The 26,827-nt window shown below is 41.0% G+C and overlaps 1 protein-coding gene across 2 annotated transcripts; it reads right to left on the bottom strand.

The window, feature by feature from the left end:
* Window positions 1-15,678: 15,678 nt before the first annotated feature.
* LOC137047856 (transmembrane protein 74) lies at window positions 15,679-19,576 on the bottom strand. Of its 2 annotated transcripts, none has more exons than XM_067425756.1 (2): window positions 19,332-19,576; window positions 15,679-17,921 (listed from the first exon to the last, which is right to left on the bottom strand). In XM_067425756.1, exon 2 carries the CDS (start codon window positions 17,878-17,880, stop codon window positions 17,026-17,028), a length of 855 nt encoding a protein of 284 aa, XP_067281857.1. In that variant the 5' UTR covers window positions 17,881-17,921; window positions 19,332-19,576; the 3' UTR covers window positions 15,679-17,025. The 2 variants fall into 2 exon arrangements, with proteins under 2 accessions (XP_067281857.1, XP_067281858.1); XM_067425757.1 differs by lacking the exon at window positions 19,332-19,576 and adding an exon at window positions 19,082-19,320.
* Between the last annotated feature and the right edge of the window lie 7,251 nt (window positions 19,577-26,827).

The following is a 26,827-nucleotide window of genomic DNA, read 5'->3' on the forward strand; positions in this document are numbered from 1 at the left end:
ATTTGGGACAGGGCCTTAGTTTGCTTTGTTCACTTTCATGCACTTTCTGGTCATGTGATTTCCTTGCCCTCGTGTGATCCTGCCTTGTGCTCCCTTGTCTTGTGTTCTTTTGTCATGTTCTCATTGGCTAATTGTCTCATCAGTGTTCCTGAATCGATTTTTAGAAGGCAGCATAGATGTATCCTTCACTGCCTTTGATACAATCATTGGCATTGGATAATGGCCGCTTGGTTAAGGTACGGTGTGTGCACGGGGATGTGGTGGATTATCCGCTGGTGACGGTCACAATTTCGGGGTCAAAAACAGTGGAGGTGGCAGTTAGTCCGCATCTCCGACATCCGCTAATTTTGGGGACGAATTGGCCAGCATTTGGTAGTCTATTGGGGTACTTATGTGCAGATGTCTCTTGGGACAAAAGAAGGCGGGGAGAGAGAGCGGTTGTACAGGTGGGAGAGGCTGAGCCGGGACCAACAGGGACTGTTGCAGAGGAACGGAGCAGTGTTGAGAGGCTGAACCTTACTGACCGCGATGATTTTCCTCTGGAACAGTCCTAGGATGAGTCACTTAAAAATGCATTTGCGCAGGTCTGATCAAACGATGGACGGCTTCTCCATCCTGAGCAGACGCTCTCGTATCCTTATTTTGCCATATTAAAAGACAGGTTGTATCGAGTGACCCAAGACACTCAGTCCAAACAGGATACAACGGAGTTGTTAGTTCCAAAAAGCTGTCTGGAAATGCTTTTCCAGGCGGCTCATTCTAATCCCATGGCTGGTCATTTGGGGCAAGCGGCAACACTAAATCGTTTAATGGTTCGGTTCTTTTGGCCGGGCATTCACGAGAACGTGCGCAGGTGGTGTGTGTCTTGTCGTGAATGTCAGCTGGTAAATCCACCGGCCTGCCCAAAAGCGCCATTGCACCCTCTACTGCTTATGCAGGTCCCCTTCAAGAGAATTGTCATGGACCTCATCGGACATTAGAGCGATCCGCACGAGGTAATCGTTTTGCATTGGTCCTGGTGGATTATGCAACACGATACCCAGAAGCAATTGCCCTCCGTAGCATTTCCACAAAGAGTGTTGCGGAGGCATTGTTTAGTTTAATCTCCCGGGTGGGGATCCCGAAAGAGATCCTCACTGATCAAGGCACGGCGTTTATGTCACGGACGTTACGCAAACTTTACGAGTTGGTGGGCATTAAATCGGTCCGCACCAGCGTCTATCATCCACAGATGGATGGTTTGGTGGAACAATTTAATCGCAAGTTGAAAACAATTATCCGACAGTTCGTACAGGAAGACGCCAAAAAATGGGATAGATGGTTGGAACTCCTATTGTTCGCTGTACACAAGGTCCTGCAAGCCTCCACCGGGTTTTCCCCGTTCGAGCTTCTCTTCTCTTCGCTTGCTTTGTTCACTTCATGCACTTTCTGGGCCTGTCATGTGATTTCCTTGCCCTCGTGTGATCCTGCCTTGTGCTCCCTTGTCTTGTGTTCTTTTGTCATGTTCTCATTGGCTAATTGTCTCGTCAGTGTTCCTGAATCGATTTTTTAAGGCAGCATAGATGTATCCTTCACTGCCTTTGATATCCCACAATCCTGTGCTTTCCACTCAGTGACAGTTGTGCTGGGGAAAAAAGATGCAATCCCAAAGTTGCGTTTGCTGGTCAGTTTGTGTGCAAATGTATGTTTTCTGCCATTATTTTCCAATTTTGATGTCATGTCTAGCAATAAATTACTAATGTAGTAATTAAATATGTGTTTAGTTCTCACCAAAGCTCTCTTCATTTTGCTGTAGATCATTAAACTGTTACACTGCCTTTGAAATCTGTCCGAAATTAGTTTCGTGAGATGCCTTCATGCACAAAACGCTGCGTTACAAGGCAACGAGGCAACAAGTCAGCTGCCTAGGTTTTGTTTTTAAGCCCTCATGTTTGTCATAGTCCTTGTCTCGTATTGACGTGGTAACACTGTTTGGTGAGTCAAGCCAAGTTTGCCAAGCCAAGTCTTTGTTTTATGTTTGGATTTTGAAATAAAACTGCACATGGGTTCAGTAAACTTGCCAGTAGATGTCCATATTACACATATCAGCTCATTTGTTTTTGGTATGACAAGGTGTAATTAAAGATTCTCAACAGCGTCTTTGAATTAACGACTGGTATGGTATTCTAAAGAAATATGCAAATAATTTACAAAAATATGCATTTGAAATATTTTTCTAACATTTATTTTAAAATATTCCTGAATATAATTTTTTATAGTATTAAGAAAACCCCACATTGTGTCAGGGAAAGCAGGTCACAAACACTCTGGTGTTTAAGACTTTAAGTACCAAAGTGTTCAGAGCACTTAAAAAACTAGATCAATACAGAATGGAAACTTCTCATCTTCTTGCCTCAAGTCTATTGACGAAGCCTGAGAGGAACCTAGCGTGAAGTATAATAGCAGCATAAATCAAAAGAGAGTAAGTAAAGCTTTCCCACAGCGAGATTAATCTCACTTTGCTCTCGGTGTTAAATTATGCATCTCACAGAATTATGGGGTGTAGGTTATGAAGTTCCCGTTTCGATGCAAATGTCCACCTACACCCTCCGCTTTTGAAACTCCACGCATGATGATGCCACGAGTCAGCGTTTTTCATTCTCCGCATAAAAGAGAATGATTTGCACACACTGTCTGACAGTTCACCTGGCCTGTTCATAAAACCCCAAAAAGACATCACTGTCTCCAATATTGTGCGCCATCCATCACTGTCTGGAGTCCATATGCACATTAACGAGTTCTCTGAAGCAATTCCTCACTTTAATTCAGTGTCTGGTAAACTGTAGAAGCGGTTTCACGGGGGAAAACATCATTTACGCTATAGGTCTTTTTATAATGGATGGAAAACAACAACCAGAACTTGTTTTCTTTGAGGCTTACAATTAGGAGTACGAAGTTAGACAACGTTAACTCAGCAGCAAACCTCAGCAGTATCGACTTCACAATTGATGTTACACATATTCAAACCTCAGCAGGGTTCTTTCCTTAGCAACAAGGGAAACTTGGTTTCTATGGATATGTGCCCTTAACAGGACAAGAGAGAGAGAGAGAGAGAGAGAGAGAGAGAGAGAGAGAGAGAGAGAGAGAGAGAGAGAGAGAGAGAGAGAGAGAGAGAGAGAGAGAGAGAGAGAGAGAAAGGGACACTGCTGTGTGGGCGATGCAAACACGATCCCAGCTGGCTCTCATTAACTCACCAGCCAATCATTGTCGATCTATATGTATACTGTGTAACAACAGGCACAGGAAGTCAACAAGGTGAGGCGTTCCCTGGCGCACAAATACTTGCAGGATCTTTACAACTGATACTAGCGTCAATTTGAATTTTAATGTTTGAAAAGAACTTACTCTGGCAGACTTTTTTTCTTTTCACAGAAAAAAAAAAGTGATGTGCCTTCGCTTTTTGCATTGTTGACGTCTTTAGTGAGGCACGGTCCTTTTGTTTAAGCATCACCTGACACCCCCAACTCTTCTTTTTTTTCTCTGCTGGCATGTGAAAGGTGCTGCAGCTCTCATGGGACTCATTACCCGAAGACTACGGGTAAAGAAATGATTCTGGAAATCCGTAAAAAGGTTTCTCTGCTCCCCTTACATCTTTACCATCTCAGTCAGAAAATAGCATTGTTAGAACTGAAAGGAAAAGCTCAGTTTTGATTGACAATATTAAAGCACCTCACACATCATGTTTCCAATTGCCATTTAATATTAATTTTATACTGGCTTAGATGTTATGGTTATAATTAGGATTGTTGATTATTGTTTACTCCTACTTCATAATAGCCTACTTTAACAACACCCCTAAAATAAACTGGCTTGTTTACCTGTTGGAATTAAGTCAAGTTAAAAGATATCACTTAGAGGTTGATTTCTATGACTATAGAGAAAGTGTGCATAGCAATGTGCTGCAGCCACTCAAAACCAACACAATCTCATGGCAATGTTTATTTACAATTGGCGAATTAGTAGCTAATTCGTATGAATCTCATTTGTACATTTTTTAATGATATTCGTGATACATCAAACAAAGTCACCAGTTATGTTTCCCCATGAGATCGGGTTGCTCAAAACACCCTAGAAACCTGTGGTTATTTTTAACCCAAGAGCTAGGTAAATATAGGACAGAACAAATGTTAATTTTATTTTACTAATTGTTAAATAATATGTCATTGTGGCAGAGGTTGACAAAGTACAGAAATCTATTACTTGACTCAAAGTAAAAGTATTTTATATACTGGTCAAATATTACGCCTTTACAATTGAAAGTTCTAAAAACTGATTTTTACTTAAGTAAAAGTACAGAAGTATTTGATTTTAAAACTACTTAAGTATCAAAAGTAAATTTCCTTTTTTTATGTCAACGCATTATTTTATTGTTGTGTTGTTGTATAAATGCACATTATGCCATTATGGTGGCTTATGTCAGTCAGTGATGCGCCATCTGACATGTTTGCATACAATTAGCTTAAAGCCATTTCAAGTTACAAAGCCCTTTACAAAGCTACTGTCACTTTAAAGCTGAATGCACTGGCCCTATACTCTAAAATACATCCGATATTATCCCAACTGTTTACTCTTCTCTTTCTCCCAGACATTTATATTTTTATAACATTTTATGAGACAGTGTATGCCAACTAAACTGATCTTTAATGTTTTCAGAAAACTGAAACATATGGTCATGGGTGCACATACTGTGCAGAGGAACCATCGTCTTCCATTTTGCTATAAACTGATCATAAAAATGTTGGGAAACTTCACATGACCCAACAAGAGTGAATATTTATAGACTGTCTGAAGAAAAAAAAAAAGAAAAAAAAAAAGAAGAAAGAAGAAAAATATCATCTACTGACTTTTGGACTTTTAAAGCTGCTACAGAAATGACTTTCGACTTTGTGGCCCTTGATAGAAATGTGGAGTAAAAAGTACGACATTTGTCTTTCAAATGTAATAAGTTTCCAAAAAAAAAAATAATACTTAAGTAAATATAGAAAAACATATACTCAAAAAGTGTACTCAAGTACAGTACTCAGGTAAACTTACTTAGTTACTGTCCACCTCTGCATTGTGGTTATGGATTTTGAATTAATTTTGAATTAGTTAATGGATTAGTTAATAGTGTTGCCTCAACAAGTAAAGTCATAACATAATGATGACCCATTGTGGTAATTATGAATTTACACTATTAGTTAATTGTGGCGAGGGGGGCATGGTTTAGCGAGGGCTGTGACGGGAGAGAGAGTCGGAGGACGAGCTCTCAGTAAGTGAATCAGGGGCAAACAATGAACACCTGTCTCTTGTTTCAGTAATTGGCGTGGAGAGACAGGTTATAAGCCACGCAGGAGATGAGGATCGGAGAGAGAGAAGCTGGGACTACACAGCGTGGTGGGACTCGAGCTGACAAACACACAGAGAGGAACTGCTGAAAGAAACCGGAGAGACTTTTGAGAGAGACTGAGTTGAACAGTGCGACGTGCATATTGCCTAATTACCTGAGTTATTAAGTAAATAAACAGCCTCGAGTTCCACCCAGGCGATCCGTTTTCTTCTTCCTCACCCACATACACAAGACATTATTACAGTGGTGCCCAAACCCGGGAGGAAGAAGACCGGAGCCGCCGCCATGCAAACACCATCAGCAACGCCATTTGCGGACATCATCCAGGCGCTCACGGGCCTGCACAAGGAACAACACCAATCTATGCTGGAGATCAGGGAGGAGCAGGAACGGCGATTCCAGGTGCTCTTCCTGGCCCAGCAACAGGACCGCGAGCTGTTCCAGAACTGCATCGATCGGGAGGTTCCAGCCGGGGACACATCATCAACCCCTGTCAGCGCCACCCGCGGTGGTTGCGACTGGACTGGCCGGTGTGCATCATCCCACTGTTATCCGGTGAGGTGCAGATAGCGGCCCAACAACTTACAGTCCCGAACCTCCTGCTCTATGAGGACCTACGACGGGCCATCCTTCAGCTGTACGGGCTCTCCCCCGTACAACATCGCCAGCGATTCCGGTCACTGACCCTGGGGGAGAATAGCCGGCCCTTCGTGATGGCCCAGCAGCTCCGGGACGCCTGCCGCAGATGGCGGACCAGTCAACAGTCGACCAGGTCATGGATCGAGTGGCACTTGAGCAGTTTATTGCGCGGTTGCCCAGGAAAACCGCGCAATGGGTCCAGTCCCACAGGCCGACGTCGCTGGACCAAGCCATCCAGTTGGCGGAGGACCAAATGGTGGCATGCCCAGGGGTCGGCAAACCCCTGCCGGCGGCTTCTCTCTCACCCCCCCCCCCCCCCCCCCCTTTCTTCTTCGTCCCCTACAGGCCAGTTCCGGCTCCCCATACCAGGGTAGGGTATCCGCCACGGGGGCAGGCCCGGGGAAGGTTCGGGGGATTCCCGGACGGAGCGTCGGGCTCTCGAGTTCCATCCAGGGGCGTGGAGCCCATTGAGTTCACCCTTCACCCCACCCCAGAACGATTTAATCGCACATTGAAAACAATTATCCGAAAGTTCGCACAGGAAGACGCCAAAAATTGGGATAAATGGTTGGAACCCCTATTGTTCGCTGTACACGAGGTCCCGCAAGCCTCCACCGGGTTTTCCCTGTTCGAGCTTCTCTATGGACGTCAGCCCCGTGGGGTGTTGGACGTTGTTAGAGAAGCTTGGGAGGACAGTCCTTCGCAGAGCAAAAACGGAATTCAGTATGTCATGGACCTGAGAGCAAAACTCCACACATTGGGGCGACTATCCATGGAGAATTTGTTACAAGCTCAAGACAAGCAAAGCCGGCTATACAATAGGGGAACAAAACTGCGTGAATTTACACCGAGAGATAAAGTGCTTGTATTACTCCCAACTTCTAGCTCAAAATTATTCGCCAAGTGGCAAGGGCCCTTTGTGGTCACACGGCGAATAGGAAATCTCGATTATGAGGTAGTGCAGTCGAAAAGGGGCGGGGCACATCAAATATATCACCTCAACCTCCTTAAAAAGTGGAGCGAGGTGGAGTCAGTGATGCTGGCAATGGCGGTGAGCGGGGAGGAGGACCTCGGGCCAGAGGTGAGCACAAAAGGTACATCCCTCGCTCTGGCCCCAGGGGGAGATCACCTCTCGCCGTTGCAGCTCACTGACATAGCCCAGTTACAGGAATGTTTTTCCGATGTGTTCTCGCCCATTTCCAGTCGAACGAATCTCATTCAGCACCATATCGAGATGGAGCCAGGCGTGGTAGTTCGCAGTCGGTCGTATAGGTTACCAGAACACAAAAAAAGTGGTCCAGGAAGAATTAGAGGCGATGCTGGATATGGGAGTGATAGAAGAATCCTACAGTGATTGGGCCAGCCCGATAGTTTTAGTTCCTAAAACGGACGGCTCAGTCCGATACTGTGTGGATTATAGCAAGGTGAACGCTGTGTCGAAATTCGACGCATTTCCAATACCAGGGGTTGATGAGTTGCTCGATCAGCTGGGCACGGCTCGTTTTTATTCGACGCTGGATTTAACAAAGGAATATTGGCAGATCCCCTTAACGCCGTTATCTAAAGAGAAAACAGCCTTTACGACGCTGTTTGGATTACACCAATTTGTCACACTTCCATTCGGGTTGTTTGGGGCTCCAGCCACGTTTCAGCATCTCTATGGATAAAATTCTTCGGCCGCATGCTGCATTTGCCGCTGCATACTTGGATGACATCATCATCTATAGTAACGATTGGTGGCGGCATTTGGAGCATGTGCGAGCCGTCCTGTGGAGTCGGAGGACGAGCAAGTGAATCAGGGGCAAACGATGAACAACTGTCTCTTGTTTCAGTATTTGCCGTGGAGAGACATGCAGGAGATGAGGACCGGAGAGAGAGAAGCTGGGACTATACAGCGTGCTGGGACTCGAGCTGACAAACACGCAGAGAGGAACTGCTGAAAGAAACCGGAGAGACTTTTGAAAGAGACTGAGTTGAACAGTGCGACGTGCACATTGTCTAATTACCTGAGTTATTAAAGCTACACTGTGTAACTTTTTTAGTTTATTCTTAACTAAAAACACTTAGTTCTTTCAAAAATATGTGCTCATTAATGTATATTTACTTCTTTCAAGTAATAAAGTATTCTTATAAGTTTATAATATGCCATTGAAAATACATACGGGTAAGGGGTTCGAATGCTGGTCGCCATGTTGCCCCTCCAACTTGAAAGTACATTAGCCAAAGAGGGACATATCCATAAATTTAAGTTTCGCCTTTCGCGTTTTAACACTCGATGGCACCGTGTCGAATGTGAAGAGGGGGATTGCCATATTAATCTTGGACTAAACCGGCCACTGTAGGAGTTAAAAACGAAATCAGAATTGGGAGGAACAGAAACTATTATTCACTGGATGGTCATATACCTTTACACCGCTAGATGGGGGAAAATATCACAGTGTAGCTTTAAGTAAATAAACAGCCTCGAGTTCCAGCCAGCCGATCCCTGTTGTCTTCTTCCTCACCCACATACACAGACATTATTACATTAATATTATGTTATTAGGGAATTAATACAGTATGACACATTTAACTAACAATAATTGAATGATTACTTAATCTATTAATCACATAGAATGTGCATTAGTTGCTGATCCAGTAATCATTAACAAAAGCTTTAGTTCTTCATGAGTCATACATTAACTCATGATTATCTGTGCATTAGTTAAGCCTGAATTAATGCATATTAGTGCACCCGTACTGTAAAGTTTTACAGATAAAATAAAATGGACACAGATATTTTACCAAAGACATGCACCAATTTGATGGAGCTGAGAACTGCTCTCTCCTGAAAAGGTCACAAAAACCAAAGCTGTTGTTATGGGTTACAAATGAATAATTCAGTCTAAAAATGAATTATTATCTCATGATTTTTCTAAAAAAGGAGATTTTCCCTGTTTACTATTACTGTTAGCCATGACCATTTTCATTTTAACTATTTCTTTGTAACACAACTGTCATACATCCATATGTACTGCATTCTATTTTTATTGCAGTTTTATGAAGAATTTTTTTAGTTTTTGTGATTTTTTGTGAACTTTTTTTCATTGTATTCTAAAGAGACACAAAGTGATGTCGCCTTGAGAAAACTTCCTGTAGTCCTTCCAACATCAGTGTACAAGATTGGAAGGAAAACGTTTAAACCAACGTTCATTGAAACCCGGAAGGCCTTAGACATACAGCCTTTAAGTTAACAGCCATTGCTAAAACTACATAAAACTACATACTTTAAGTATTTACAATATATTGTATGGACCCTTTTCACAGACAGACACATTTTAACAATTATCAATGTCACATTTAGTAATGTTTATTGCTTTAAGAACTTTGGGGCACACTGCAAAGGCTATGGCCAAGGGCCAACCCCTGCCAACAGGGGTCTGACTAGTGCTAACATTGGCCGATGGTTGGCTTGCTGTGTCATAGCCTTTACTGTTCCTAAAGGTATGTACATTTGTTTTACATTTTTGGGTTCTAAATTGATGCCAAATATATATTTTTTTTATCCCTCTTCTTTTTTTCTTTTCTTTTTTTTTGTCTCAGATTGGGACCAATATGGCTGAGTACCTGTGCTCAAAAGACACCCAAGAATTTCCACACATAGACATGTATCATGCTTGGAGACAACCAGTGCTTTTAAGCCTTTGCCATATACCAAAATACATTGCTTGCTGCAGTTGATGTTTGCTTTAAGGTGGTCTACGTATTTGACATAGACTACCCAAAACAGTGTTCCAGTGTGGCAGTTTTTATAGACTGTGGTCCATGGACTTTCTGGGGATGAATCACCAACAATGAGTTTTGAGAGCATTCATTTTTGCTGACAAACAGTAGTTTTTGTTATTACTGTATGTGACCTTGCCTCTTATGCTGTTTGTTCTTTTGATATTTACTACTATTCTAAACTATTACTTCTAAACTTACTTCTAAATACTTTTCTACTACAGTACAATTACACTACACTTGAGTATTTCTCACATGATATCTTATGCTCAAGAGCTTCTTGTAAATGCTTTGAAATGTTTTAAGATTTCAAATTCATATTTTCTTCAAAAGGTTCATTTTTTTCCTGAATTTTCTCATTTTCATCTCATTTTTGTTGTCAAACAGGTTATTACTGTCTGCGACCTTGCCTCTTTTATGCTGTTTATTCTTTATATTTACTATTCTAAATACTTGTACTTTTCTTCTACAGTACAACAATACAATTGATTCTTACTGAGTATTTCTCTCACATGATATCGTATGCTCAAGATCTAGATGTAAATGTGAAATATTTTTAGATTTTACTTCATATCTTCTTCAAGAAGTTATTTCAAGTCTTTCTGTGATATGGTTTCATGCATTTTCATTGAATTTTGTCAATAGGGTGGGAGTGATTGAAATGTAAAAAAATATATATTCACAAATGGACAATTTTATTTGATAAATCAAAAATAAATTTTCATATTTGATTACTGAAGTCTGTATTGCTGTAGATGATATTTTATTCATTTTAATTACTAACATTACTAGTTAGTTTCTTTTTTCAACCCATTTTGGGTTACATTTAACCCAGCAGTGTAGTAATTTTTAACGCATAATTGGGTTAAAATGATAACCTAGCATGCTGGGTCAAAAATTTAACCCAACTAGTTGAGTTACATCCCTTTTTTACCCAGCGCTGGGTTGCCAAAATAACCCACATTGGGTCGTTTTTAACCCAGCATTTTTAGAGCGTATGTCTGACCCACAAAAACTACCCAACAATGGGTTGCGTCTGACAAAGGAGCTAAGTAACACAAAAACTACCCAAACACGGGGTTGTTACGTCTGACCCAGGAGCTGGGTAACACAAAAACTACCCCAACAATGGGTTGTGTCTGACAAAGGAGCAAAGTAAAACAAAAACTACCCAAGACACTGGGTTGTTACGTCTGACCCAGGAGCTAGGTAACACAAAATGTACCTAAGACACTGGGTTGTTATGTCTGAACCAAGAGCTGGGTGACACAAAAACTACCCAAACAATGGGTTGTGTCTGACAAAGGAGCTAAGTAACACAAAAACTACCCAAACACGGGGTTGTTATGTCTGACCCAGGAGCTGGGTAACACAAAGACTACCCAAGACACTGGGTTGTTACGTCTGACCCAGGAGCTGGGTAACACAAAAACTACCCAAACAATGGGTTGCGTCTTACAAAGGAGCAAAGTAAAACAAAAACTACCCAAGACACTGGGTTGTTACGTCTGACCCAGGAGCTGGGTAACACAAAAACTACCCAAGACACTGGGTTGTTACGTCTGACCCAGGAGCTAGGTAACACAAAATGTACCTAAGACACTGGGTTGTTATGTCTGAACCAGGAGCTGGATAACACAAAACCTACCCAAACACTGGTTTGTTACATCTTACCTAGGAGCTGGGTGACACAAAAACTACCCAAACAATGGGTTGCATCTGACAAAGGAGCTAAGCAACACAAAAACTACCCAAACAATGGGTTGCATCTGACAAAGGAGCTAAGCAACACAAAAACTACCCAAACAATGGGTTACATCTGACAAAGGAGCTAAGCAACACAAAAACTACCCAAACACTGTTATGTCTGACCCAGGAGCTGGGCAACACATAAACTACCCAAGACATTGGGTTGTTACGTCTGACCCAGGAGCTGAGTAACACAAAAACATCCCAAACACTGATAAAATAACCCCCAAAAGATACCTAAAAGGCTCAACCCAGGATTTGTGTAGAACACAAAAGTGTTTCTTTGTCTTTTGATATGGGGACTCTATCCTGTACCTAATTAGAAATTATATTAAGTCACTTTATGATGTAGTCATCATGAAAATATGCAAATTAATGTATTTTAAATGACATGTTATCAAAACTAAGTTTTCAAATTAAAAATCCCCTTTTCTTATTGTTTTCAGTTAAGCTTCAGTTGGCAAGCTAACATTCTAAAGCTCAGCACAGTGTTAAGAAAAGCTGTTTTGGTTAGCTTGAGAAAGATAACAAGCTATGCTTTTGATGTTCCAAAAATGTACAAATCACAGAACGTGTGCAAAACTCTCCTCCACAGTATAGGTCACAGTAATACATCATCAACAAGGCACAATGAGGGTCCCAGAAATTATCTATAGAGCACTGTGTTTTTCCCCAAGGTGCCTTTATTTCAGCCACCTAATTTGAGAAACTGCTTCTTAGGCTGTGGTGTCATAAATTCAGATCCTATTGAAGTAAGTGCGGCTGCTACATTACTATGCAGCTCCCTGACTATCTGTTTCCTGTAACCTTGTGACTAAGGCTGCTGACTTCATTCTTTGGTCTCTGTGATGCACAACGAGCTCCCGAATCAAAGCAATGAATGATGAACTAGTGCCTTTTCACTGGAGATACTTTGCTTCATGGCCGCTGACTTTTTGTACAGTAAAACATTTTACTTTTTACTGTTGCTATGCAACAAACTCTAGGTAACAAGAATCAATTTGCCGAACAGGCCATTAAACGGCAAGGACGGTGAGGAATGTCCAAATGACTCGTCTTGCCGAATAATTACACTAAACGAGAGAACAGCAGAACTGATGAGCTGGCCAAAGTGTCACTCACATGACATGCAGTTTAACTGACAACTCTATATCTCACAGATACTATACTGAACTGGACTTCATTTTATTGACATCTTTTCACTCAGACTGGCTTGGGCTGTTTTTTTATCCAAAGAAATAAAGAGAGATGATATGTTAGAATGTCACTGCACCACAAGCAATTTATGATATGGCTCAGCTATGTGTGTATGTGCACACAATGACCGTAACGCTGTCCCTTGAGACAATGTCCACACCCACTCCATGACCCATACTGACCCTGTAATCAATTTAGCCCCATTTCCTGATGCCAGCGGCCCTAAGTGATTGAGTTATTATACTGAGTGCTGGTTAGAGCGAATGAGAGAGGTAGACAGGGACAAAAAGAAACAAAAAGAGAGACGGCGACAGCCAGAGAAGGAAAAATGGCATATAGTAGAGGTGGTCATGCATTGTTGACATTTCATTAATTGCTATCCGCACCGCTGTGTGCAAACTGAAAATACATGACATGTAATGTTCCCCCTCCTTTCAGAAACAAACACCCATTTCCACCCATATCAAGGGTACAAGTATGAGTTTGGTTTTATGGCGAACCATTAAGCTTTATTAAAACCACAAGTGATATTAGTAACCTGCAGATTTAATAGCTGTAATTTTTTTTTGTACAAGCGCTTGCTTAAACGATACCCTAGGTAAGTGATCTCATGCAAACAGACACCCGAGGGGGCTGTTAAAGCACTCATGTGTGTGCTGTCACGTAGAAATGAGATGAAAAGAACACTGGTGTCAGGAGTCTTGGATGCAGTGCTGGTGTATAGCGAGGGATAATCTGATCCGACCCTCGGTAAGCGTTTCTTCCGCACTCCTCAGCAGAAGCAACAACAGAGCATATTGCTTGTTCAAAGCCTCATTGGCAAATTTTTTACATTGACCCGCAGGCTTATATGTCTAGATTTTGCTATGTTAAAGGGATAGTTCACCCAAAAATGAAAATTAGCCCATGATTTTTTACTCACCATCCTGTGTATATGACATTCTTCTTTCAGATGAATACAATAGTTAATAAAAAATGGCCTGGCTAATCCAAGCTTTAAAATGCCAGTCCAATATTTGAAGCCAAAATAGTGCACTCGTCCATTACAAAAGTACTCCACATGGCTCCGGGGGTTAATAAAGCCTTTCTGAAGTCAAGCTAAGTCACCTTTATTTATATAGCGCTTTTTACAATGCCAGTGAATTGTGAATTCTGAAATGAATCGATGGGTTTTTGTAAAAAAAAAAAAAAAAAGAATGTTATGAAGTGAAATATCTAGCTTCCGGCAGACTGTCTTTAAATTTAACTTACGGAAAAAGCGTAACTGGCACGGCGGTGATATCAGAAATAGCGTAACACTATATCTACACTGGACACGAGCAGCGCGATGCGACAAAAGACAATAGAAGCCATTATAATCAGTGATGCTGTCTACACTGGATTCGGCACGACACATCATGAAAAATCCCGACAGTAAAATGTTGCCTCGTTCTATTTATGATGTACCAAAGCACTCGCAATACTTCTCATATGAAGGACAAATGGATTTGCAACGGTGTAGACATCTTCCAGCTGTTGCGGAGCGGTGCGATGCATCGCATTAACAGACGCATCCAGTGTAGACACGGTGTAAGCGTTTTGAACAGAGAGGCGTTACAGTTTATTTCTTAAAGGGATCCCATGGTGTTGAGACTTGTATGGCTTAATATAACATAAATGATGTCTCTTACTGAATTATGTGGTAGAAAACCCATGAAAGATCTACGTTATTTAAAAAAATCGATTTTATATTTGGACCATGGGCGGCGCCATTTTGTTTGCGTTCTAGGTTGATGACGTAGAGTGGTTGAACTCCTCAATCAGCTGGCGTTACCCGTGGCTATTTTTACCACAACGCAACTCGAAAATTGTTTCAGAGTTAAACAAAACAAATTGAATTGCTTTGTAATTGTACTTAAAACACACTCAAACATACATGTACACACAAACTCACCTACACAAGTCACAAACAGATCGGCGGGCGCGCACACACACACCTGACTGCTCTGTCTCAATCGCATGCATCATCACCAAAACATCCTGCCTCTCTTCCTCACGTTACTTTATCCCATCGTCCTACCTAGATATTTCCCTCTGCTGGTCACATTAGGCATTAGTTAATCTACTATCAACAGTCTATCTAGGGAACAGGATGTGTTGAACAGGATATCAACACAGGGAATAGATTGAGGGTTATGTATGCGCGCGCAGTGCGTGCGTGTGTGTGTGTGTTCGCGCCGATCTGTTGGGGTGTGTGTGTGTGTGTTCGCGCCGATCTGTTGGGGTGTGTGTGTGTGTGTGTGTTCGCGCCGATCTGTTGGGGTGTGTGTGAGAGTCTGTGTGAGAGAGAGAGTTTGTGTGCACATGTATGTTTGAGTGCGTGAAGTCGGACAGCTGTTTGTAAATCGGCTTTACTCGTTATTGCGGTGGAACGTGAGACTGAATGACTGCACTCGAACTGTCCACTATGGTGTCGGACAACACTACAAATGTCCGTCCCTTCAAATAATGCCCTATTTAAGGGTATAGGGTCGATTTCAGATTCAGCCCCTGTCGTGGAGACTGAGCAGCCCAACATCTCGATTGAGACAGAGCCTGTCGTGTGCGCGCCCGCCGATCTGTTTGTGACTTGTGTAGGTGAGTTTGTGTGCACATGTATGTTTGAGTGTGTTTTAAGTATAATTACAAAGGAATTCATTGGTTTTGTTTAACTCTGAAACAATTTTCGAGTTGCGTTGTGGTAAAAATAGCTACGGGTAATGCCAGCTGATTGAGGAGTTCAACCACTCTACGTCATCAACCTAGAACGCAAACAAAATGGCGCCGCCCATGGTCCAAATATAAAATCGATTTTTAAAATAACGTAGATCTTTCATGGGTTTTCTACTACATAATTCAGTAAGAGACATCATTTATGTTATATTAAGCCATACAAGTCTCAACACCAGGGGATCCCTTTAAGTTGAATACAGTAAGCGGTCGGCTGCTAGCATAGATATTTTACTTCATAACCTTTATTAACCCCCGGCGCTATATGGATTACTTTTATAATGGATGGATGCACTATGGATGCACTTAGAGTGATGGATGCACTCGGAATTTAGCCCGAACACAGAGTACCCCCAGAGTTACATCACTTTATGTAAGTGATTAGAACTAAAAGTGTGCTCTCCACTTGTGTCAATTATCTAAATGTGCTTCCACCCGAACCTTGTTAATAAAACATCATTAGTTTTCGTTTTTGGGGGAACTATCCCTTTAAGTGTTCCTAAATCCTGTCATTATTACTCACCCGTATGTCATTCCAAACCTGTCCGGATTTATTCTTCTGTTGAACATAAAGGAAGATATTTTGAACGCTGTTTCAGGTCAATTCTCTTTACTTGTTTCTGACAGCTTGTGCTTTGGGGGATGAGAATCAACACAATGTGCCTTTTGCTGCGGTCTGCATTCGGGATTGGGTTCTTTCAGGTCATTATGTGTTATGATGTGTGACTCTAATGGGGTTAGTTGCTATTGGGAAGGAGAAACATAGAGCAGTCATTTCCCATGAGACTCCTCCAGTACACTGGCACGCTGATGAGAGGTAAAGAGAAAAAGAAAGAGAGAGACATCTGCTCACACGTTTCCCGCATCCCATGTGCATTAAAACCACTGATATTCTCTAAATAAACAAAGCTCACAAAAAAATTAGTTCAAACCTCCCCGGTGTGCATTCACTTTACCTCTATTGCAAAGCTGTTTATCATGTGCATTTTTATGTAAATGCGAATGCAAATGTATATTTGACTGGCTTTAGAGGTATTGGAATAAATCTCTGTCCCTCCTGATTGGAGAGGTTTTTATACAATGACTGATGATTAACTCAGCTGTCAGACATAGTCTGCCAATCCAAACCAAAAAAAGAGAGAGAAGAATGTAAAAGCCTTTTTTTCTTTTCCAATGTGACAAATGACTAAATATGACACAAATTTGGCATGATAGTTGTGTGGTCCTATGATAGTACGCAAGTTGCATACGCAAAGAAACTGATCACACCAACTGAGAGGCTTATATAACTGCACTTGTAAAGCATGCTGTATATTTACAAGAACATATGCTTTGGAAACTCACACAAGGAAATTGTTCACATAAACTGGATTCAAATCCATGTTGGCACGTTACATTTTCATAGATGTAACATTTAATTGTCCTTTACATACAATGTAAAAAGTGTAGACTTTCACCCTGATAGGACACTTACAAGGACTTTTGTTGTTATGACAAATTTAGTGGTAATTTAGAAGGCGTTATGATCATTTGAAGAACTCAAAAGATATGTTTTTTTGCCTTCAACTCAAGACTTCATCAGGACCTTCCTCTTCATCAAGAGACAAAAGCGAAGGAGCACCGGTCGGGCTCGCGCCACTTCTGAAATTTATAGAGCCGTACAGTCTGGCTTGGTGCTTGGAGTAAGCAAACGCTTGCCTCCTGATCATCTCCCCTTTATACATGGAGATCATCAACAGGGTTGACAGTACCACACCTCCGAGTGTGAGGAGGCACAGCCCTGCGATCACACACCTGTCCAGGTGAGCGCCCACTCGGGCGTTCTCCCTCTCCAAGCGCTCCATCTCCCGGGCGGAAACTGTGTCGGGATTCACTTTGACGTCATGTGGCACCGTGTAGGAGATGACAACCAAGGAGATCCCAGTAACTAAAAAGGTAACAGCACCTATAAATCCATAATCCACTGACTTTTCCGACGGATCCACCATGAAATCGTCAACTGACAGAAGGGAGCATTCCGGGGCGCCATCTTGGAGCTCTTTGGATGAATTCCAACTGAAGTTGTCATAGTTGGTCTCCTCCTCTAAAAACGGACCGTCTTTATGGTCAGTAATGTCAGCCACACCTGGAAAAGCTGTTTCAAACTGCTCATCGTAACATACCTCAACTTCTTCATCGAATCCCCATTCATTGAGTTTGCAGAGTCGTCCAATTGGCAGAGCCGCTGTCCATGGTTCTGAAAGCCTGTTCGCCTCATTAACATTCTGCTCCAGATACGCCTGGCAGCACTCCTCATTGGAAAAGGCCCTTTCATCTGCACACACTGAGTGATGACTTTGCTGGTGTTTTAGGGACCAGTCAAGGTGATCGGTCTGGACAGCGTCTTGACCACAAAAGAGGACTTTAAGATCAGCCATTTGAACTTCTATTGGTATGTTAATCTCATAGCAGGCTGGCCCTGCAGTATGAGGACAAAAACATTTATTTATTGTAGGCAATGAAACTCTTTCAGTTTTAAGTATAACACAAAATGTTACCCTGGACCACAACACCAGTTATAAGTTGCACTGGTATTATTTGTGGCAATAGTCAACTATACATTGTATGGGTCAAAATCATAGATTTTTCCTTTATGCCAAAAATCATTAAGATATTAAGTAAAGATCATGTTTCATGAATATATTTTGTAAATTTCCAACCTATTAACTATTTAACTATATATAAACATGTACTAGTAGTAATATGCATTGTTAAGGACTTCATTTGGACAACTTTAAAGACAATTTTGAAAAGAATTACCCTTATGACTGGTTTTGTGATCCAGGGTCACAAATAGTAACACAAATATTTTGAGGGAAGAAAGTATAATTTCACACCTGGCTTATAATGTCATTTATGATCATGTTAAAGGTGACAGAACTGTTATAAACAGATATAGCATGTTATATTGTTTACTTTAATATGGATACACGCTTTCCATCTAAATGATAAATGTTATACGTATACATACAGATACACAGATCTTAAAACAAGAAGGGAGAGAGAGAGAGAGAGAGAGAGAGAGAGAGAGAGAGAGAGAGAGAGAGAGAGAGATAGAGTACTTATAGATAGATGCGTTTCAGTGTACATATACTGGATACACAAAGATGAGACAGTTGCCTAGTGTATAGGCTATATTTACCACAATTGTGAAAGTAACAAACGATGTCTGTTATGTTTTAACAATATATATATATATATATATATATATATATATATATATATATATATATATATATATATATATATATATATATATATATAGCCTATATTTAACATTTAAACGTTTAAACGTCACAGTCCACCTAACCTATCCTACAACTCTCCTTGGTAACGAGGCTGATTGTAACCACAGCTCTCCTTATTATACACTTGACATTTACACAGATTAAAGTTACCACTTTAATTTAAAGCAGGCACATCATGTATATTACAATGTTATATCAAAGTTTGAGGAGGAAAATAGAGTTACAAATAAAATGTATTGCAAGACTTTCCCGTCTCTCATGCAGCGTACACGTCTCATTGTACAGTCATCATCGATATTCAATATATATTTTTAAAAGTGTGAATACTTACATTTGTTTTTCTAATTAGTATTCAGGTTCCTTGTCACTACCGAAATGTTCCAAAAGTGCGTAATAGAGCTTTAAACGGCGCGTGAACATCAGCATTGAACAGAATAGTGAAGCATTTCCTGGATTTCAGTCACAGAAAAAGTAGTCAGGATGACAAGCATTGGGGAAAAGATGTTGCCTGTCTTGTGCCTCATCTGTTACGCCGTATTTGGTGTCACCGTAAACTCACAGAAAATAAAAGCATCGCCTACCTTCTCCAAGCAGCGCCTCGCTGGCATTCCTGCAGGGCTCGCGCTCCGTTAATTAAGTGAAGCTCGTCCTGTTCCACCCGCGCGCCGCGCTCAGGTCGCCTCAATGCTCCGCGAGCCTCTACAGGCGGCACAGACGAGGAGAGGAGGAGAGAAGAGAGGGAGGTTATAGTGTCGGGGGGGAAATGAAGCCTGATCAAACACTTTCATGCTGTTCTCCTTGTGAGATTCATGACGCAGCCTATACAGTTTGCATGCCCAAGCTGTGTCCTAAATTAATTATCCTAGAAATAAACATCATTAAAACGTTCTTGAAAATACATTTGAGAAAACATTAGACGATTCCAAACCGAAGAAATAAATCTTTGATTGCTTTTTCAAGACATAATACAATGTCACAATAAACATTAAAGAAACAATAAAGTTTCTAAAGTTGCAAGTATCCACATGAAGAAAGTTTCATACCTCTATTACAATACACATATATGTATTTGTAAATAGGTAACGGAGATCAGTAGTACTTGTCACAGGGGTAAGTTCTCAAGATAAAGATTTTTTAGCCCATATGCAATATATTTACGAGGTGGTTTGATTTGTACTTACTGAATATTTAATATATGTTTTAATTTTGAAAGTCAGTTTATGTAGGCCTATAAACACAAACCAGTCTTTTGGTTTAAAAAAAGAAGCATTTTTAGTGTTATTGCCAGTGGGGAAAAAATAAGAATTTAACCCATATTAACCAGTAGTAGGGTATGTTGTCACACTCTATGGAATAATGTGTCACAATGGAACCTGTTTATTACTAAACAAAATAATCTTGTCTGATGAAACAAATATTGAATTCTTTGGCCTGAATGGCAAAGGTCATGTCTGGAGGAAACCCAACACCGCTCACCACCTGCCTATACCATCCCTACAGTGAAGGTGGTGGCAGCATCATGCTGTGGGGATGTTTTTCAGAGGCAGGAACTGGGAGACAAGTTAGGATCGAGGGAAAGATGAATGCAGCAAAGTACAGATACATCTTTGATGAAAACCTGCTCCAGAGCGCTCTGGACCTCAGACTGGGGCAAAGGTTCACCTTCCAACAGGTGAAATGACTCTAAGCACACAGCCAAGATAACAAAGGAGTGGCTATGGGACAACTCTGTGAATGTCCTTGAGTGGTCAGAGCTCAGACTTGAACCCGATTTAACATTTCTGGAGAGATCTGAAAATGGCTGTGCACCGACGCTCTCCTTCCAATCTGATGGAGCTTGAGAGGTCCTGCAAAGAAGAATGGGAAAAACTGGCCAAAAAAAGGTGTGTCAAGCTTGTAGCATCATACTCAAAACGACTTGAGGCTGTAATGAATGCCAAAGGTGCTACAGCAAAGTATTTAGCAAAGGCTGTGAATACTGTACATGTGTGTGTGTTTTTTTATACATTTTCAAAGATTTCAAACAAACGTCTTTCATGTTGTCATCGTGGGGTATTGTTTGTAGAATTTTAAGGAAAATAACTAATTTAATTCAATTTGGAAAAAGGCTGTAACATAATGGAAATGTGGAAAAAGTAAAGCACTGTGAATGCTTTCCAGATGCGAACGGCACATGACTTCACAAACCCCCATGATGACCCCCTTGCAGTTTGCTGGCATGATGCCAGTCAGTGTAGCGTATGTTTAGGTGGCCCTAGGTCATAATTAGAGTGCGCCTCACTGATTTTGCAGTGAAAACTCAACATTTAGACTAATGCAACGTTTCACTGGCACACTGAATTAAATGAGACTGGTGACATCAGCTGGTTAAAACACATGAAAGACGTTGCTACGCTCCAGAGGCTGGGACATTATTAGAGCGTAAACTGTGAAATTGACATTTATGAGAATTTGCCCCCTGTGCATTCAGATCTTACTGTCTCTCTCTCTACCATGGGCTACACATTGCAGAGAGATGACTTGAGAAAGGAGCAGCAAGCGCACATCGATGTCTCCATAAATAACAGCTGAAATGCCTTCTATTCAAGACCAACCATGGGAGATGCTGTGCTCACAGTTTAGTCGACAAAGCGTGAACTTTTAACAGTCCGTTCACACGTTATTTTGTGAGTGAACACACAAGCAAGTGAGCATTACAGCCATGTGCTTAATGCTTTCAATGAGAAATGTGTCAAAGAGCAAAATGCTTGACTTAACCTTTTGACAACTTCACATGAACAGTCATGAGACAAAAGAAACAACCTCAAACTAAAAGTTGTTTTTTTAAACAAGGTTCGAGAGGAGCATAATCAGATAATTGACACAGGAGAGTACTTAGCTAATCAATACACACAGCCGTCTTGCCTCCATTTTGTTGACAGCTTATCAGCTTTTCTACATTTTGCTCTTTTTAGTTCTAAACCACTTACATACGGGGGGTACTCCGGGTTCGGGTCGAAGTCCGAGATCGAAACCCCCCCGGACAGCACCCCAAATATGTATTTAAATATGCATGTAAGTGTGAAATCGTGAAACTACCTTAAAGGTAATTCACCCCCAAAAAAGAACATTTTGTCAGCACTTACTCACTCTTATGTTGTTCTAAACCTTGCTTAAACACAGAAAAGATATTTTAAAGGGGTGGTTGATTATGATTTCACATTTTAAACTTTAGTTAGTTTGTGTAATGTTGCGGTTTGAGCATAAACAATATTTGCAAAGTTACGACACTCAATGTTCAATGCAAAGGGAGATATTTTCTTTTAAAGAAATAGTTTTTAAGGACTACAACAAACAGCTTGTAGGGACTACAAAAGCTTCCTCCTGGGTTAGTGGCATCACTAACCCAGGAATTTACATAAATCCCGCCCCCAACAATATGCAACCTGCCTGGTTCATTACTCAAAACCGCAATCATGGGTAAGACTGCCGACCTGACTGCTGTCCAGAAGGCCATCATTGACACCCTCAAGCGAGAGGGAAAGACACAGAAAGAAATTTCTGAACGAATAGGCTGTTCCCAGAGTGCTGTATCAAGGCACCTCAGTGGGAAGTCTGTGGGAAGGAAAAAGTGTGGCAAAAACCGCTGCACAATGAGAAGAGGTGACCGGACCCTGAGGAAGATTGTGGAGAAGGACTGATTCCAGACCTTGGGGGACCTGCGGAAGCAGTGGACTGAGTCTGGTGTAGAAACATCCAGAGCCACCGTGCACAGGCGTGTGCAGGAAATGGGCTACAGGTGCCGCATTCCCCAGGTCAAGCCACTTTTGGGCTATAGAGAAGCAGCATTGGACTGTTGCTCAGTGGCCCAAAGTACTTTTTTCGGATGAAAGCTAATTTTGCATGTCATTCGGAAATCAAGGTGCCAGAGTCTGGAGGAAGACTGGGGAGAAGGAAATGAAGTCCAGTGTCAAGTACCCACAGTCAGTGATGGTCTGGGGTGCCATGTCAGCTGCTGGTGTTGGTCCACTGTGTTTTATCAAGGGCAGGGTCAATGCAGCTAGCTATCAGGAGATTTTGGAACACTTCATGCTTCCATCTGCTGAAAAGCTTTATGGAGATGAAGATTTCGTTTTTCAGCAAGACCTGGCACCTGCTCACAGTGCCAAAACCACTGGTAAATGGTTTACTGACCATGGTATTACTGTGCTCAATTGGCCTGCCAACTCTCCTGACCTGAACCCCATAGAGAATCTGTGGGATATTGTGAAGAGAAAGTTGAGAGACATAAGACCCAACACTCTGGAGAGCTTAAGGCCGCTATCGAAGCATCCTGGGCCTCCAGAACACCTCAGCAGTGCCACAGGCTGATCGCCTCCATGCCACGCCGCATTGAAGCAGTCATTTCTGCAAAAGGATTCCCGACCAAAGATTTGAATGCATAACTGAACATAATTATTTGAAGGTTGACTTTTTTTGTATTAAAAACACTTTTCTTTTATTGGTCGGATGAAATATGCTAATTTTTTTGAGATAGGAATTTTGAGTTTTCATGAGCTGTATGCCAAAATCATCAGTATTAAAACAATAAAAGACCTGAAATATTTCAGTGCAGTGAATCAAAAATATATGAAAGTTAAATTTTTATCATTACATTATGGAAAATAATTCTGAATAACATTTTTCTGTGGTGGAAACAAGCTTCCACTGAACACGACAAAAGAATCAATAACAACATTGTAAATAAAATTGGCAAACAATACAACCCGATACAATGAATACAATGAACTATTATTGTTCATAATGAAAAAGCAGCATCAAGATACATTACTTGTGTTCCTGAAAGTTTTTAAGCAAACCAAGAAAACTTTTATTTGGGTTATGTTTTCAGACTATTTATTTCATCTAAGAATAACCTCTTTACAGAACGTTGACAAAAACATGTTTGCCATCTGCGCACAGTATGAAAAGTGCGGTTGTCTTTCAGAATATGAAACTTATCATATGCTTGACACTTTTTAACCAGACAGAGAATTTTATATCCAGCAGCAACTGTCAGTTACATCCTATTTAGGAGCTTAGACTTAAAGATTGCTTGGAACTTTTAAGAGCTATATGTGACACAGTGAGATATTTCCCACTGCGTTATGTTTTGTTTAACTGCTGGTGTCTTATATGGTATTTCTGCTGATGGATCCTTTCTGTAATAGGGGCTGTAACAGAGCACAGCTAAGAATAGCCATGGAAGAGCCAGCCTGAGACATTTAAGACTCCAGCCCCTCTGTTCATGAGACACACAAAAGCGGCCTTTGGTCCCTGGAACATTTGGACATAACCAGATTCTGTCTCTCTCTGTGAGTGCCTCACTAAAGAAAGATACACTCTAAAGGTTTTTAGAAAGATATTCCCAGCTATTGTGTCTGGAAGATGTGTCTGGCATAGTGTTATGACCCCATATACCCCCCAAAAGCATCTCACAATAGCAGCAATATTAGTGATTATACTTCTGAAATATAATCGGCATTAAAAATATATTGGCACATTTCAAAATAGCATGTGTTTTTAATGATTTAACCTATAATTAAACTTCTAGTTGATATGGAGCATGTAATGACAATGTCAGGTCGGTCAGACACCCGGTTTCTGTCGCTAATAGTTTTGCACAATATGTGTAGCAAGTTAGAATAGTTTATAAGACCACAATTGTGAGCATAAGGAGCCTGTAAAAGCAGACGGAGTTTACCATTTCAGCGTGATGACGTTTCTACAGCCTCTGTAGTCCCATTTAGCCACTTGTTAGCAACCACCTTTTTCAATATACGTAACATCTACAAAAAAATCATGAGTAATGTATTTTATGCCGTAAAATAAAACATAAAAGTGTCTTGAGCTTGTCTTCACCACAGACCTTAATTTCTCTCTTACCTTAATCAAACACCTATTCAAAAAACCCACTGAATTTGGGACGATGGACCCGGAAGTGCTAAAATGCTAACTCGCTTCCGCGTTTTGGTCTGAAAAGTGATGTCATACTGGCCCAACTCTACATTATTATTATATATGGTAATGCAGTCAAAACGACATCACATCATGCAAGTGCAGGCACATAGAAAGACTGCGAGGGTGCAGTTTGGGACAGGGGTTTCATATGCACTTACGGTCTTGTGGATGGTCTAATGGCTGCCATGTGTGTGTGGTCGTGAAGTCCACAAGACTGTATGGTTGTCACATTTGCCATTTTAGGTTTCAGAAGGGTGCTCACAAGCACCACCTTCACGGGCAGATATATGTGCATTTTTGTCGAGCATGCACTGAGGCAAGCTCCGCAGCAGACTGACAGTCAAAATGGTGTTACGTCATGAAAGTGTGGAGGACAACAAGGGCTTTTTAGCTATTGTCTGAGAGTAAACGCAGAGAGATCTTCGAGTAAAGAACAGTGTGTCATTCTCAAAGGCTGGTAGAACACAATTTTATATCCAGAATCCTTTTTATTTGATGCCTCTCATATGCTGAATGCGAATACACATATAAAGGGTATATTTTGTAATTTCTTTAATTTAATTTTAAATGATTTTTATGTCAAACGTTTTGAAGAATTACCAGATCTTGTCAGAATGTTAGCCAAAGTTCTGGCAAGATTCTCTCAAAGTTACGAAACATTATTTAAGTAACCAGGGTCGTAATCACCATAGGGGGACAAGTCACCCCCAATAATTAGAAATGGCCAAATTGTCCCCCCTAATATTTTTAATTATTGCACTGCTCTCCTGCACTCCATTACACAAAAGTCACATTTTTAGTCGGGTCTGCCTCCGGTCTAATGGGCGCTCATGTCAATGTCAAAAATGGTGTAAATCAAATAAACAGTGGTTTACTCTTTTGGCTCATTCAGTCTTCACCATAGACTGTAAAAAAATATGGATGTGGTGTCCTTGACATCACCCATAGGATTCTGAAGAGCAGTTTTAAAGCGTAAAGTAGAGACGAGCTGGCCTTTGTTATCTTGTCAGCACGTAATTCCGGGTAACAGAAAATGGACACAGAGGTGGATCGTGGGCGGAGCTGAGGTGACGCATTGACTAACAGACAGCGGATAAATGGAAATCCACCTGTCACTCAAAGTGACCACGCCCTTACAGTCCCACTGAACCGGAAGTAGCGAGTGAGTTTTCTTCAATGCTGTGACGCATTTCCAAGTGAAACAGAATATTGAACCGAGGGCAGGGTTTGACTTCAGTGCTCCTCCTCTCCATCTCGCGCTCATAGCAGACGAACGGTAGAGGAGAGTGGTTGCGCATTTTAAACCGCAAGCCGTCAAACTGACATCATCTGAGAAGGAATGCTGTTTCCAGATTCCAAATTTTGATCAAAGATTACTACGGCAAACAATTTTTTTCTGTGTATTAACTTGCACGGATTAATTGTTCACCCTAAGACCTGTAATATGTGCTAACAAAGTAAATAAGATCAATTTTGATTTCATGAGGACTAAATAAAATAGTTAGGAATAATTCAGAACTTTAAGGCTTTATATTATAATAATAATAAATAAAAAAATTCACCCCCCTCACAGTTATCATGAAGGGCAAAATCAGCCATATATGCCAAAACCACAATTTGTACAGGGTTGTAAACATGTTTACAGCTGTAAAGTTGGGCATTTTAACACGGGACTCAATGAGATTCTGCTTCCTTCTGGAGCCTGTCTCTAGTGGCCAGTCGATGAATTACAGTTAAGTTACGTACGTACTGGCAGTATTCAACAGAAACTGGGGGAGATTGCTTGGTCTTCACACACAGACAAATGCATCAATCTATCGTTTAATGTCATAGCGGCTGGGGACTCTGTTCTTTCCGGTGAAATCACAAAACAAAATGCACACAAACGTGTCCATGCTTTTACTATATTACAAAAAATTCTACCACTAGACCACTAAGGAATTCAAAAGTTAAATGTGGATCTATGTATTTATTCACTAATGAGAAAAATCTCGCGACTAACAATATTTGACCCAAAATGATTATTTCTCAACTAGAATTAGACCTAGAATTTTGTTCACTGTTTTGTTTCCTTATGCTTTATAAAAGTGTATGCTTT

The sequence above is a fragment of the Pseudorasbora parva genome, chromosome 19 (genome assembly GCF_024679245.1).
Source record: "Pseudorasbora parva isolate DD20220531a chromosome 19, ASM2467924v1, whole genome shotgun sequence".
NCBI classification, from domain to species: Eukaryota; Metazoa; Chordata; class Actinopteri; order Cypriniformes; family Gobionidae; genus Pseudorasbora; species Pseudorasbora parva.